The 16876-nt window shown below is 46.4% G+C and overlaps 1 protein-coding gene across 1 annotated transcript in view; it reads left to right on the top strand.

Annotated features, from left to right (window-relative positions):
- fam184ab (family with sequence similarity 184 member Ab) overlaps positions 1-16876 on the top strand; it is a 126750-nt gene that overhangs the window by 50255 nt on the left and 59619 nt on the right. Inside the window, exons 9-10 of the mRNA XM_066677780.1 lie at positions 14250-14463; positions 15747-15782. Coding sequence (XP_066533877.1) covers positions 14250-14463; positions 15747-15782 — 250 coding nt within the window. The remainder of the gene's footprint in view (positions 1-14249; positions 14464-15746; positions 15783-16876) is intronic.

Genomic DNA, 16876 nt, shown 5'->3' with positions numbered 1-16876 from the left:
CCGGTGTGTAGCGCTACCCTCTAGATTCTCACTCATACACAGAGTTGGAAAAGCAGAGTGAGGTTCTCTCCTAAGAAAACATTCTGGAGCTATTCTACTATAAAGACTATAGTGTTTGTTAAGCCACAAGAAGGAGTGTGCGTGCCTATTGCGCCCTCATCGCAGACTATTTTGGGCCAGGTCTTCTCCATTATATGCATTTAGTCCTGAGAGTGTTCTTCTGACTGTGAGGTTGATAACCGGTGTCTGAATGCGTTCCTTGTTGCCACTGTTAAAGGAGGAGTTGACAAGTGTTTTCCAAAACACATTTGCTAGCTCTGTGGTGTGTTTGTATGCAGCCCTGGCGTTCTCTCTGTGTGTCTCTGACTGAGAAATGGCATTTGGAAAGTGGAGGGAACTCTGAATGTAGAAAAGCATGGAAAGGGATGAGAATGTTGCTCTATTCCTGCTCCGTAAGTGGGTAAATTTGACTTGTTTTTGCTGTTTCACTTACATTGCTTAAGGTGGAACTGTATCCAAATTCAGGAGACCGCAGACTTCCCATGAAAGTAATCAGAGCGCATGTGCTATGAAACTAAGCAGCTCGAATTCAAACAGTGAATAAAAACTTACAGACTGGTTAAACTTTAACCATGAACAAACTACAGCCGCTTCTTACTCAGACCACTCAGATCAGTCCACCTTAAAAGATGCTGAGCTTCTGGATGAACACAAACAGGAGGGGGTTGTTTGTTTTGCTGTGAGAACAGTAACTCTCCAGAATCGTATGTTGCCTTTGAAAGAACTCTAATGCAGGCGTTTCCTGACCTAGTCCTGGAGTTGTGTCACTCTACTGAAGGCTGAAAAACATGATCCAGCTACTGAAGGCATTCAGGGGCATCTGAATATTATAGCCAGGGGTTTTGGGTCCAAACTCTACAGAGTGGTCCATCCCCCACAACAGGAGCTGACAAATACACATCTGTTGTTTTGTTTATTATGAGATTTTGCCTAAATGTTTTGCTTCAATAATTAATTATCTCCACCATTAAGTCTCCCCTGAGTGCACACAGTGACACCAGCGCCTCGTGATGAGACACTTGAGGCCGACCCACTGCTTCTTTTCAAACAGTGTCAAACAAACGCCGTTAATGGAATGATAGCTTAACACACAGCAGCATGCAAACTGCCCAGATCTGTCACATGTGCCAAAAGTAAGATGAGGAAAGAGGAGGGGCCATTCCACCAATCCAGAGATGGAGGCCGGTAGTACTCTCCAGCTGCACTCCGTTTTGTGCCAGAATGCATATGCATGAGGAAGAGAAGTACATGTTAACAGCGTGTTTGGGCTTGTGCATCAATCTTGAGCATAACAAGATGGAACTGTGTCCAATTTGTGTCTAAACCAGGCCCACAGCTACAGCCGTTTTACATTTTGTCTCACCATGTGTAATCACAGGTAAGCTCTGCTATCCGCCTTCTATCTCCAGTTAAACGTAGCCTGTACGGACATTGGACATTTCCAAACACAGCGGAGATATTGTATCAAACATCTCGCCTGCTGCTGCCCTTCCCCAGAGTGAGATACAGTGAGGCAGCAGGTTGCTGTTGTTGCGTGTTTGAGAGGAGCCGTAGCGGATCCTGTCTGTTATCGCTCAGAGGAAGAGCTGCTAATGAGCTGGAGAGAGCATGGGACTCGGGCTACGGGCCTTCCGCCCTTTCCAGCCTCTCCTTATGAATTTAAAGTGGAGAAGGGCCTGCGCATGGCCCCATGCCGAGGCAGCGGAATCTCAATGACTCAGCACCGCACTGGGGATATCGGAGCACAATTAGGGTACGCGACTGGTGAGGAGCCTATTCTTGCGCACCAGAAAGCCTTCAATTAGTGCCCCTCCCTCCACCCCCCCAAGTCCCTGGACGGTCCGGTAATGTCTTAACGTATTAATTTAGGATTCCTTCTCATGAGGACGCAAGTGTCGGGGAAATGGTGTGAAACTGCTGTGCCTCACGTAAAGCAGTGCTCTAGGGTTTAGCCCTGTCTCCGTCTGCTGTGTCTGTAGCATATGGATGATGGCTCCCGGCTTTCCTTCCCACACATTCCTCTGTACTTAGCAAAACAGCAGAGACACACACTCACGCTCTATGGCCGGCAGTTTGTGGACACCTGCTTATCCAGCAATTCTCCTGAAATGAAGGCTATTAGTAAGGAGTTTAATCCTCTTTCCTGCAATAACAGCCTTTAGATGAGTGTTGGAACATTGCTGTGAGGATTTCAGCCGAATAAACAGCAGTGAGCCCCGGTGCTGATGTTGGAGGATCAGTTCTGGATCCACTCTGTCTCATCACAAAGCACTGGATTGCTCCTCATCACCACAGTTCCCCTGCTTCAAATTGTGTTTAGCAGATGCTCTTCTCCAGAGGGACTTACGCGTACGCTTTGTGGTGTGGTTCAGAGAGGACATCCTCACCAGTCCAGGCAGAATTACGGTCCAGAGACCACTGAGCTAAAGCCCGGTTAGAAACAGGAGTCACTGCTGAGCTTAACTGGTCCTAGTCTAAAACTGAGGCAGAACGGGTCTCTCTAACGTCAGTAAGTGGAGAAGAGTGTGTCGTCTGTGTGTTAATTAAATAACTTCAGGAATCATTTTTATACGTTGTTTTTGATGGTAATGATTGAGTGTGGCACGACTGTGGAAGAAACCCTGGTTCTTTTTTTGCATTGCTCAAATTTATCACACCTCAAGAAACTAAATATCACACTTGTGAACCATAAACCTGTCCTAAAGGGGGCATAAGTCTGATTCTGCTCCGCTTCTGACGTCAAATGCAGAGACTTTAGAATGGCCCCGCCCCCTTGTCTGAGTCTGTCCAATCACAGTGCTGGACCCGTGTTTATGTGAGAGCTCAAAGACGAGGTTAAACACAGCAAAACAGACACAACGAGCGCGGAGAAATAAGAGCACTGAGTAAAAACGGAGAAGAAAGAGAACAGAGTGAAAACGGCTAAAAACCAGAGCTTCTGCTCCTCGCTCCTCACTGCTGTGCGCTCGGGGTCGGGGTGAACAGCGAGCGGCTCATTATCATTTAAAGGAACAGGTGCATTCTGAACAGGGCTGTTTACACAGAGGGAGAACACTGCTGTGGGGTTTGATGATTGTGGTGTTTTGACCAAAGCAGGTCACAGCTGTTTCAGAACTGTGTTCCCTTGTGGAAAAGTGGTGGGTACGTCTCATTTAATATAACTCTGTAGTATTTTCCAGGGCTCCTGTTCTCTCTGTCCTCAGTGCATTAAAGCCCCGCATCAGTGTGGACCTTTAAAGCACCAGAACAGTAACACCACGCGCTGGCTTTAGTGCCTCATGAAGTTAATGAGCCGTTTCTGAGTTCCTATGTGAAAGCTGCGTACTGCGTACGGGAGACGAAAAGGCAAGACCCCAGGGATTTCACATGGTGTGCACTTCTCCTACGAAGGAGGAGCTGTGTTTACGACCCAGTGAGCATCAGGCCGCTGCGTTTACCTCCGAATACGGCTTTTAAATGTTAATTAGTCAGCACTTCACAGGAGGAAGGAGAGAGAGAGGGTAGAGGTAACACTCGGTTGTTTTACTCCTCTGTTTGTGAAGACGTCTCTTATCTGAGCTGACGGTCTGTCAGAGTCAGCAGCGTAGCTGATAAAAATGCCCCCTGCGCATGGTGTTGAGGAACAGAGATATAAACACAGAAAGAGGCTTCATCAGTGTGCTGTGTTTTTGTGATGTGTCAGAAATATGCCTCGAGGCATTTTAACAATGTACGATGTGCATCACCAGGTCCTGAGGCACAGATGGATTTATTTATCTGTCTAACACAGCTCCGGACTGCCTGTGTTTATACACATTCACAAATATCCAGCACTAATAACAACACAGCTACACTTCACCCTCCTGAAATCCACACAGATCAGTTCATAGAGCTTCTGACAGATTTCCCTGACTGCCTTGTAAAGATGACACTGCTGTAGAGGACGATGGCTTTCTCGTATCCTGCTGCTATGACCCGGCCAGGGCTGACAATCACTCATTCAATCATCCCCAGCACCTTGCTCATGGGCACCCCAGCTGTGGATGTTGAGGGAGGAGACAGGGCTGATCCTTCCCTCCCACTGCCCCCAATTTCCCCAACCCTGCCTCTCTTACACTCTCAGAAACCGGAGCACCCGGAGGAAACCCACGCAGACACAGGGAAAACACACCAAACTCCTCACAGACAGTCACCCGGAGGAAACCCACGCAGACACAGGAAAAACACACCACACTCCTCACAGACAGTCACCCGGAGGAAACCCACGCAGACACAGGGAGAACACACCACACTCCTCACAGACAGTCACCTGGAGGAAACCCACACAGACACAGGGAGAACACACCACACTCCTCACAGACAGTCATCCGGAGGAAACCCACGCAGACACAGGGAGAACACACCACACTCCTCACAGACAGTCATCCGGAGGAAACCCACACAGACACAGAGAGAACACACCACACTCCTCACAGACAGTCATCCGGAGGAAACCCACGCAGACACAGGGAGAACACACCACACTCCTCACAGACAGTCACCCGGAGCGGGAAATGAACCCACAACCTCCAGGTCCCTGGAGCTGTGTGACTGTGACACCTACCTGCTGCGCCACCGTGCCGCCCAATAAAGGTACAGTAGAGTAATATCACTGTCACTAAAGCTACTAAAAGTGTAATGTACCTTAACTTTAATATACAGTTAATATAGAATAAGGTACAGTTACGTTCCCTAATTAAAGACACTGTATATGTGCCCTTGAGTGTACCACCACAGAGATCTTTCTTCTGACAGTGCACCATTAGGCCACAGCTAACCCCAAACCTACAGCTCCCTACATGTCTCTCCAATTATGTCTGTTTTGAGTTTACTACAGCAGCTGTGCTAGCCCTTGGAGATATGTGTTTATTACTGGTTAAAATGACATATTTATCAGTAAAAATATCAGATTAACACTAGTTCAAATGAAACTCATACTAGTAAACAGTGGTTATAGGTTCAGTCTCTTAAGCCCTACTCAGACAGGATTATTTACACCTGTGGGTTAAAGTACACGCTCGTGTTTCAGGAAAGATTCCTGAGTCTACTGTAAAATGAGCAGTAAAAGTAAGCCCAGATTATATTAATCTTGTGTGAATCAGGGGCGTGCCTCGACTGGGAGGAGACCCAGGGCTTAGCCCCAAGAAGAAATGTTGTTCTATGAAATCTTTACCAAATCAAACCCGCAAGACATCAGATCTTACTGTGAGGGGCTTTAATAGCACAGTTGTACTAAAGCTGTATCAGTTAATACAGTGGATGTACATTTACTTTGAGATGACTTTAATATGTGAGCACTGAACTAATACACTCAAAGTAGCATGATGTCAACAAAAGCATTGCGCCCGATGGAAAAACACGGAAACAATGCGCCCGATGATTCCAGGTAGGCTCTGGACCCACCGCGACCCTGAACTGGATAAGGGTTACAGATAATGAATGAATGAATGAATAAAAAAGTCATTCAGTGCAGTTTATCTCAGAGGGACTTTGACTCCATTGGCTGTAGCACTAAATGATGGACAGTTAACTCTGGCTGCTGATTGGCTACATAAGTGATGACCAATGGGAAGCACGTTCCCTTAACAGTTTCACTTCAGAAATACGGAATAAAACGCCTCCAGCACCGGTTCCAAACAAAGCATGGCTTTTAGTGTCCAAATACGTGACGGTTGGCACTAATCATGTCCCCACACACCACAGTTCTGAATCTGACTCGGGAATGTGTGTCTGGCCAAACAGTCAGAAAAGAGTGTGTTTCTGCGAACGTGAACTTGCACACAGGGAATTCATTGCACGCTGACTGGATGGGTCTTGGTCCAAATTGGGAAGGCTCAGGCCCGGGGCTAATGGAAAACAACTCGGGGCAATAGCCCCATAGCCAGGGCCTAGATATGCCCCTGGTGTGTATTGACATGTGGGGAATACTCCGGCATATCTCGGGTAAAGGAGTTCTTAGTGGGTTTGCTCAAGTATTAGCTTATAATTAGTTTCTTATGAGTAATATTTAGATTTTGTACCTGTTTTTAGTTTATTATTATGTCCTCTTACTTTCTTACTAAGAAACATATTTAGATTTTTCAAGTGGTAATTAAAGCAACACCAGGTAGTATTTTTACCTCATTGGAGAATTACTTATAGAGAAAATAGAGCCTCTGTCATTGCTACTTTGGGCTCAGTACTGCAGAAACTGCACTAGGTAGCTTTAGGAGAAGGGTATGAAACCACCCCAGTCCCACCCCTTGATTTCAGGGCAGTGCTGTAAAAGTGAATTTCATTCTGCAACTGTAGGGGGAGCCCATGAGCAGCAATACAAATTCTTACCTAGTGATCCTTAACTTATACCATGAATTAAACTGAAATCCTGATATTAATAAGAAAATGATTCAAATTCTCCAAGTGTAATCATGTGCTCTTTGTGAAGAAACACACAGTTGTTAATCACTGACTAAAGGCATGCTCTGTATAGTGTGCTATAATGTGCTAGACTGATGAATATCACAATATCGACCGCCCCTTTTAGCAGGCGCAGGAATGCAGTGATCCCAGAATGAAGATTAGTTTTCATAAGCACTACCTGCTTTGCCTCATTCACTGTGTTGTGTGTTGTACCTACACCTCATCAGCACATACACTTTCCACTGACGTCCTCGCAGCATTCGCCACACCAAATTATTCACTAATGTCTGAAAAACGCATTAGAAACCAAAACCCTGACTAATAAACAGGCTCCAACAGAGTGTGCTGCAAGTGTTTTATTCGTTTTCCAGTTTTAAACGCACTTCTAGGCTTCCTCTTCTCCTGCGGGTTGCTATTCCAGAGATTTACGTGATTGGCTGTGCCATCAGAGTGGAGTTAATAGTCTGGATCAGCTCTGTGGAGGCTTGATTAAGGATGTCTCTTCCAGTAGAGCATGTTTTTGTGACTTCTTTGAAGTTCTCCTGTTTTTTAAAGAGTTTTACGGGTTCTTCTTCCTTCTTTTATCAGTCAGTAAAAAGTACCAGTCCTTCTCCCTCTCCTCCACTCCATTTCTGCTTGTTGGGTCTGTATTCATTCTTTTTTTCATCAGGGTCTACAAGGTTATGCCGCCTGCTGGGAGGAAACCGGAGCACCCGGAGGAAACCCACGCAGATACAGAGAGAACACCCCACACTCCACACAGACAGTGTCCCCAGATGAGGTCTTTAGTTGGATCTTTACATGGTTCTACAGACACTCAACCCTTCTGTAGACAGTATTTAGGGAGGCAGTACTGTTGTATAACGAGCTTGTGCTTGTGTGTAAACCTCCCATTCACTCAGTTTCCTGTGCGTTCCTCTCTGTTTATTTTGTAAAACGGCTGAGAAATGTGTTCTAAAGTGGTTCTAACAGAGAGGGCTGCATGTCTTTTATGAAGCTGAGAAGTGTTCGTAGGCTTCCTCTTCTCCTGCGGGTTGCTATTCCAGAGATTTACATGATTGGCTGAGCCACCAGAGTGGGGTTAATAGTCTGGATCAGCTCTGTGGAGGCTTGATTAAAGAAGCCTCCTTCAGCAGGGCATGTTTTTATGACTTGTTTTAGGTGATTTTTAAGGGTTTGTTTGGAGATGCTGTTGCTGCTCTTAAGTTCCCTTCACTTGTCAGGGTGGGACTTCTTCTCCACACGTCCATTACCTGTCTCCAGCCCTGCAGTCTTTCATCTTGTGTCTGTCTCGTATCGGGTACTTTAAGATGGTCCTCATAGTGCCACCAGTGGGGTCTCTTCAGTCTTCTTTCTCCTCCATGTCTCAGTCTTCCAAAATGTCTCCCATTGTTCCTGAGGTCGGTCTCTGGAGCACTCACCTTTCTTCAGGAGCAGCTTGTTGAGTCTCCTGTTGTTTGCTTTAATGGCTGGAAAGTTGTATATACAGGTTTTGTTATTGCTTTTTGTCCAGTTTAGTGGTATTCTATCAGGAAATCTAGCATTCACTCATTCACTCGACTTCATCCGGATCAGGGTGGCGGTGTGTCCAGAGTCTTCCCAGAATCACTGGATGAAATCAAAGGATGTTACACACACACAACTGTAGACAATGTCACTGCACCCACCAACATGTGTGTTTGGATTGTTAAAACCTGAGCACCCGGAGGAAACCCACGCAGACACAGGGAGAACACACCACACTCCTCACAGACAGTCACCCGGAGGAAACCCACGCAGACACAGGGAGAACACACCACACTCCTCAAAGACAGTCACCCGGAGGAAACCCACGCAGACACAGAGAGAACACACCACACTCCTCACAGACAGTCACCCGGAGGAAACCCACGCAGACACAGGGAGAACACACCACACTCCTCACAGACAGTCACCCGGAGGAAACCCACGCAGACACAGAGAGAACACACCACACTCCTCACAGACAGTCACCCGGAGGAAACCCACTCAGACACAGAGAGAACACACCACACTCCTCACAGACAGTCACCCGGAGGAAACCCACGCAGACACAGGGAGAACACACCACACTCCTCACAGACAGTCACCCGGAGGAAACCCACGCAGACACAGGGGGAACACATCACACTCCTCACAGACAGTCACCCGGAGGAAACCCACGCAGACACAGGGGGAACACACCACACTCCTCACAGACAGTCACCCGGAGGAAACCCACACAGACACAGAGAGAACACACCACACTCCTCACAGACAGTCACCCAGAGGAAACCCACACAGACACAGGGAGAACACACCACACTTCTCACAGACAGTCACCCAGAGGAAACCCACGCAGACACAGTGGGAACACACCACACTCCTCACAGACAGTCACCCGGAGGAAACCCACGCAGACACTGAGAGAACACACCACACTCCTCACAGACAGTCACCCGGAGGAAACCCACTCAGACACAGAGAGAACACACCACACTCCTCACAGACAGTCACCCGGAGGAAACCCACGCAGACACAGGGAGAACACACCACACTCCTCACAGACAGTCACCCGGAGGAAACCCACGCAGACACAGGGGGAACACACCACACTCCTCACAGACAGTCACCCAGAGGAAACCCACGCAGACACAGGGGGAACACACCACACTCCTCACAGACAGTCACCCGGAGGAAACCCACACAGACACAGAGAGAACACACCACACTCCTCACAGACAGTCACCCAGAGGAAACCCACACAGACACAGGGAGAACACACCACACTCCTCACAGACAGTCACCCGGAGGAAACCCACGCAGACACAGTGGGAACACACCACACTCCTCACAGACAGTCACCCGGAGGAAACCCACGCAGACACAGAGAGAACACACCACACTCCTCACAGACAGTCACCCGGAGGAAACCCACGCAGACACAGGGGGAACACGCCACACTCCTCACAGACAGTCACCCGGAGGAAACCCACGCAGACACATGGAGAACACACCACACTCCTCACAGTCACCCGGAGGAAACCCACGCAGACACAGAGAGAACACACCACACTCCTCACAGACAGTCACCCGGAGGAAACCCACGCAGACACAGGGAGAACACACCACACTCCTCACAGACAGTCACCCGGAGGAAACCCACGCAGACACAGGGGGAACACGCCACACTCCTCACAGACAGTCACCCGGAGGAAACCCACGCAGACACAGGGAGAACACACCACACTCCTCACAGACAGTCACCCGGAGGAAACCAAATGAGGCTTTTACCTCAACCCCAGAACCCTGCAAATGTGTCACAGCAACACCACCTGCAGCAACACTATGCTTGCTTCATTCATTCATTTGTTTATTTATTCATTCATTCATGTCAGAGGACACTGGCCACAGTGAAAAGTGGTTACTGTCCCCTTTCAGCATGCGGCGTCCTGTTGTTACATGAATACTTATCAACAGCTGTCCAGTTTAATATTTGTGATTTTTTTATGGCCCACATTCTTTTAATGTGCGAAACCTCATTTTATTTAGGCTGTCAGCTTTGATTTTCTCCTGATTTTCGGACAGAATTCGTGTTGATTTCTAATAATCAAATCTCTTTCTGTTGATACCAAGCTGCAAGAACATTGTCTATTGAGAATGTATGGACATGTTTTTGTTTCAGATTCCTTCTCATTGAAGTGTAGTGTCTTTCATAACGTCTGGTGGTGATAAACACAAAGGTTGAGTTTTACACAAGTCCCTCTCCAGATGAAGCTGCATCATCTGTTTAATGGCTTCAGCCACAGGAACAAACACGTGGTGTAATCTTGTGGTACTTTTTCATTTCTAAATGAGAGCTTAAATAATCTGTAGGTTGTGAAAAGTGAATAAACCTCTCGACTGCTGAGGTTTGATGATGTGTGAACCACACCCCTGACAACTCCTCTCACTTCAGGGTCAAAGGTGTAGCCGTTAATTCCAAAAGAAAATGCTTTAAAATGACCTTAAAAGTGGCTTAAGTTTGACTCTACAATTTGGTCTTCATTCAGTTTGTGTGATCTATGGATATGCAGGTAGTTCCTGTGGATACTGATGGATAAAACCCAAGTGAAATAAATGTCCAGTCGACAGACATGTCGGCTCGTACGCGTGGTGTCTCCAGGATAAACAGCTGAAACTGTGTGTGGCTTCAGAAAAGGGCCAATCCTCCTCTTGACCACTCATCCTAAGACTAAACACCACCACACACTGACTAACAAGGCAATACCCTGGCTCTCCACTGGAGGGCACCCAGGGGCACACAGAGTCCTTGGACTAGGCTCCAACACTAGAATAGCCTACCCTTGTAGCATGATTAAAACCATAAGGCTCTGTGAAAGAGCATCTGCCAAATACCGTAAATCAGCCGACACAACCCCACCATGAGCAGAGAGATTGGACCAGAGGGGGCTGCCCTGCCCACTCAGAGGGAACGAGGCGCTCTGATTCTCTTGTTGGCTGAAGCATCGCCTGGATGTGACCCTGCGGACACATTCAACCCTCATTTCTGGCTCTTCCTCGCCGAACACCTCACTGTTCCGAAGGTGAGATTAAGAGTTAATTATTGCATTTCACAGGAAATGCCTGAGAGATATCACTCTGCTGAACACATCTCTCCTTCAGACAGCACCATCCACGCCCCACCACCACTGCGGCACTTTCAGGGGTCCAGAGAGGTGTCCAGATTCCTCTCAGCCTCACCGTCCTACTCCTATAGCAATTAGGAAAGAATTTCACACTTCTAAAGAGCTACCACAGTGTGATGTGACATGTGGGGATTAACAGGGGGCTGTGTGCATTCTCTCCCTCTCAAAGCTGTTAACAATGAATAATCCCCAATGTTCAGCGGTTAGATCAAATCAACTGGCATCGTTTTACCTCCTAGATGCTTCTAAAACACCTATGCCACAGTCACGTGGGAGTATTACAGAGAGCGCAGCCCACAGACCACTACAGACCATTACAAACAACTAAAGACTATAACAGATCACTACAGATCATTATGTATCACTACAGACTATTTACAAATCATTACAGATCATTGCAGATTGCTACAGTTAATTACAGATCACTACAGATCATTTACAGACCACTACAGATCATTACAGATCAGTACAGACCACTGCAGATCAGTACAGACCATTTACAGACCACTACAGGTCATTAAAGACCATTAACAGATCATTACAGATCAGTACAGACCATTTACAAATCATTACAGATCAGTACAGACCATTTACAGATCAGTACAGACCACTGCAGATCAGTACAGACCATTTACAGACCACTACAGGTCATTAAAGACCATTTACAGATCATTACAGATCAGTACAGACCATTTACAAATCATTACAGATCAGTACAGACCATTTACAGATCATTACAGATCAGTACAGACCACTGCAGATCAGTACAGACCATTTACAGATCATTACAGATCAGTACAGACCACTACAGATCATTACAGATCAGTACAGACCATTTACATACCACTACAGATCAGTACAGACCATTTACAGACCACTACACATAATTACAGATCAGTACAGACCATTTACAGACCACTACACATAATTACAGATCAGTACAGACCATTTACAGATCATTACAGATCAGTACAGACCATTTACAGACCACTACAGATCAGTACAGACCATTTACAGATCAGTACAGACCACTGCAGATCAGTACAGACCATTTACAGACCACTACAGATCAGTACAGACCACTGCGGATCAGTACAGACCATTTACAGACCACTACACATAATTACAGATCAGTACAGACCATTTACAGATCATTACAGATCAGTACAGACCACTACAGATAATTACAGATCAGTACAGATCAGTACAGACCACTGCAGATCAGTACAGACCATTTACAGACCACTACACATAATTACAGATCAGTACAGACCATTTACAGATCAGTACAGACCATTTACAGATCATTACAGATCAGTACAGACCACTACAGATAATTACAGATCAGTACAGACCACTGCAGATCAGTACAGACCATTTACAGATCAGTACAGACCACTACAGATCATTACAGATCAGTACAGACCATTTACATACCACTACAGATCAGTACAGACCATTTACAGACCACTACACATAATTACAGATCAATACAGATCATTACAGATCAGTACAGACCACTGCAGATCAGTACAGACCATTTACAGACCACTACACATAATTACAGATCAGTACAGACCATTTACAGATCATTACAGATCAGTACAGACCATTTACAGACCACTACAGATCAGTATAGACCATTTACAGATCAGTACAGACCACTGCAGATCAGTACAGACCATTTACAGACCACTACACATAATTACAGATCAGTACAGACCATTTACAGATCATTACAGATCAGTACAGACCACTACAGATAATTACAGATCAGTACAGACCACTGCAGATCAGTACAGACCATTTACAGACCACTACAGATCAGTATAGACCATTTACAGATCAGTACAGACCACTGCAGATCAGTACAGACCATTTACAGACCACTACACATAATTACAGATCAGTACAGACCATTTACAGATCATTACAGATCAGTACAGACCACTACAGATAATTACAGATCAGTACAGACCACTGCAGATCAGTACAGACCATTTACAGACCACTACACATAATTACAGATCAGTACAGACCATTTACAGATCATTACAGATCAGTACAGACCACTGCAGATCAGTACAGACCATTTACAGACCACTACACATAATTACAGATCAGTACAGACCCATTACAGATCAGTACAGACCACTGCAGATCAGTACAGACCATTTACAGACCACTACACATAATTACAGATCAGTACAGACCATTTACAGATCATTACAGATCAGTACAGACCACTGCAGATCAGTACAGACCATTTACAGACCACTACACATAATTACAGATCAGTACAGACCCATTACAGATCAGTACAGACCACTGCAGATCAGTACAGACCATTTACAGACCACTACACATAATTACAGATCAGTACAGACCATTTACAGACCACTACAGATCAGTACAGACCACTGCAGATCAGTACAGACCATTTACAGACCACTACACATAATTACAGATCAGTACAGACCATTTACAGACCACTACAGATCAGTACAGACCACTACAGATAATTACAGAAGGCAAGAGGAGAGGGAGTGAGCCAGTTCATTGAAGATGGGGATGGTCAGGAGGACAGAGAGTGACCACAGGGACACTAGGGACTCCAGGTATAGCCTCAGAGTCTTTACTGACATCGGTCTTACGTCTCATCTGAATGACGGTGATTATTCAGTACAGTTTCCCACGCACTGGGATCCACGCAGACCACGGGGACAGTGCCCCCTGTTGGCCCCATCATCACTACCTACATCAGCCACACAAGCTTTCCTAGAAGCAGGTCTCCCATCCAGGAACTGACCCAGACCTGCTCAGCTTCAGTGAATCTACACGTTTAATAATAGCACTGTTATAAACTCACGCTTTCAGCACCTTAAACAGCAACTTAAACTCACTCAACAGACCAAACATAAACGTAACACCTGGGGTCACCCTACTCTGATAGGAGAGCTGATCCAGAATGTGGTTCTCTCTGCAAAATTCTGGAAGATCAGAGAGGAATCTGATCCTGGATCAGTGCTCTTGCTCTCCGAAGCCAAATGAGCTCTACATTTGTGTTGTGTGTGTGTTTCTCTGCAGGCAGGAGTGTAAGAAGCTGCGCGAGGAGCTGCGAGAGGAGCACGAGGACGACAAGAGGGCAGCGCTCACTCAGCTGGCCCAGAGCAAAGATCAGGAGCTGGGGAATGCCCGCGAGAGCTGGCAGAGGAAGGTGGAGGACCTGCTGGAGCAGGTGAAGGACCTGAGAGTCAAAGACAAACAAAGCCACACACACACACTCACACACACTCAGGACGTAATTATTCACACCGCTAATGTGAGAGTTGAATTTGAATCCAAAGTTTGGAAAGACGTTCCGCCAACTGCAAAGGGAAATGAACAGGGGCAGTGCTGTGAGAAACACTCAGCTATAATCACACGTTTCCACGCCTCAGAGCTGACTCTACCCTCTGAATTTATTGATTTAAAAATCATTACATCCTTCTGGACCACCAGTTCGCATTTACATTTACATCGTGTAGCTCCCGAATGGCCTTCCGCAGAAAGTCTTTCACCTCAGTCCAGCGAGGGCGGCGATTATGTTAGATAAGCATTTCTGTCCACTTCGGGAAAATCACATCCAGTTCCCACTCATAAACCCCTAATAGCGAGATGTTGTTATTGGAGGAGGCTATTGGATATGCTTCAGCCAAAAGGGTCTGTACTTTCACATTCAACATTGCTAATGATCTCAGGATTCAAACTGTTCTTCGGCCTAGACCTGGGGTCAAAGAGGACCCTTGACGCTATAATGTGTGGGTCTGGAGCCCACCAACCCACACACTGTGAAACAAGACAACCCCCCCCCTACACACACACACACACACACTGAGTTTTCTGTGCTCTTAGTCCAAAAACATAAGATAAAAAGAGTCGCTTGGATTCTGCTCCGCTTCTGACGTCAAGTACAGAGACTTTAGAATGGCCCCGCCCCCTCGTCTGAGTCTGTCCAATCACGTTTATGTGAGAGCGCAAAGACGAGGTTAAACGCAGCGAAACAGACACAACGAGCGCGGAGAAATAAGAGCACTGAGTAAAAACGGAGAAGAAAAAGAACAGAGTGAAAACGGCTAAAAACCAGAGCTTCTGCTCCTTCGCTCCTCACTGCTGTGCGCTCGGGGTCGGGGTGAACAGAGAGCGGCTCATTATCATTTAAAGGAACAGGTGCTGAAAGCGGGCGTTCTGAACAGGGCTGTTTACACGGGGGGAGAACACTGCTGTGGGGTTTGATCCTTGTGGTGTTTTGACCAAAGCAGGTCACAGACGTGTCATTAAGAAACATAACTGTGTTCACGGTGGAGAAAAAGGCCAGAAAGAGCTCTCATCACTGTTAGCCTCGTAGCTCCAGCCCCAAACGAAGAGAAGTTAACTTCAGGCCCCAAAGCTGCTGTGTTTGGGGGAAGGGGGGATGTATGAAGGTATGGTGTATTACAAAGCTGCTGTGTCTAGAGCCCTGGTTTTATTGTGTCTATGTTTCTAAGAGGAGGACTAAACTAACAGAACACACTACATCCATCTGCATCTGCAAAATGCTAAGAGACACTGCAGCGAGTACAAAGTACAAGAGAAAAGACTGTCTAGTGTTGTCTTCTCCGTATTCCACACATCAAACTGTGCTCTGTTTGTGTGCTCCAAAGATCTGGAGCTAATCCCAGTAAAAAATACCTCACTCTCCCTCCATCACTGCTTTTAATCAACAGCTAAAACACAGAGCTTAGCTTTAGCCTTTAACCAGTGAAACGATTACTTTGGGGTCTTTTTTTGTGATTACTTACGTTCTTCTTTGCAGTTGGCAGCAGTTTAGTACATTTCTGTTGTTTTTGTGATTTTTCAGATTGTATTAATATCACGCAGACGATAGACACAGGTGTGTGTGACTGGATGAGTGTGTGAGAGGATGAGTGTGTGACTGAATGAGTGTGTGACTGAAGGAGTGTGTGACTGAATGAGTGATGAGTGTGTGACTGGATGAGTGTGTGAGAGGATGAGTGTGTGACTGAATGAGTGTGTGAGAGGATGAGTGTGTGACTGGATGAGTGTGAGAGTATGAGTGTGTGAGAGGATGAGTGTGTGACTGGATGAGTGTGTGAGAGGATGAGTGTGTGACTGAATGAGTGTGTGAGAGGATGAGTGTGTGACTGAATGAGTGTGTGAGGGGATGAGTGTGTGACTGAATGAGTGTGTGAGAGGATGAGTGTGTGACTGGATGAGTGTGTGAGAGGATGAGTATGTGAGAGGATGAGTGATGAGTGTGTGACTGGATGAGTGTGTGAGAGGATGAGTGATGAGTGTGTGAGAGGATGAGTGTGTGACTGGATGAGTGTGTGAGAGGATGAGTGATGAGTGTGTGACTGGATGAGTGTGTGACTGGATGAGTGTGTGAGAGGATGAGTGATGAGTGTGTGACTGGATGAGTGTGTGACTGGATGAGTGTGTGAGAGGATGAGTGTGTGAGAGGATGAATAAGTGAATCCAGAAGAAACCAGAGTACTAAAATGGAACGAGAAGGCTGTAATTATATGTAAATACTGTAAGTGTTTAACACGCTGGTGTCTCTGGTTAAGTCTCGGAGGTGAGTCGAGTGAGGGACCGACAGCAGAGTCTCAGTGCGGTGTCTGGGGACCCTGGGGTGGATCTGTGAACTCTGCCGCTGACTGACAGCCCGTTAA

Source organism: Hoplias malabaricus, chromosome 7 (genome assembly GCF_029633855.1).
Source record: "Hoplias malabaricus isolate fHopMal1 chromosome 7, fHopMal1.hap1, whole genome shotgun sequence".
In the NCBI taxonomy this organism is placed as follows: domain Eukaryota; kingdom Metazoa; phylum Chordata; class Actinopteri; order Characiformes; family Erythrinidae; genus Hoplias; species Hoplias malabaricus.
This window is presented reverse-complemented; position numbering and strand designations above follow the sequence as displayed.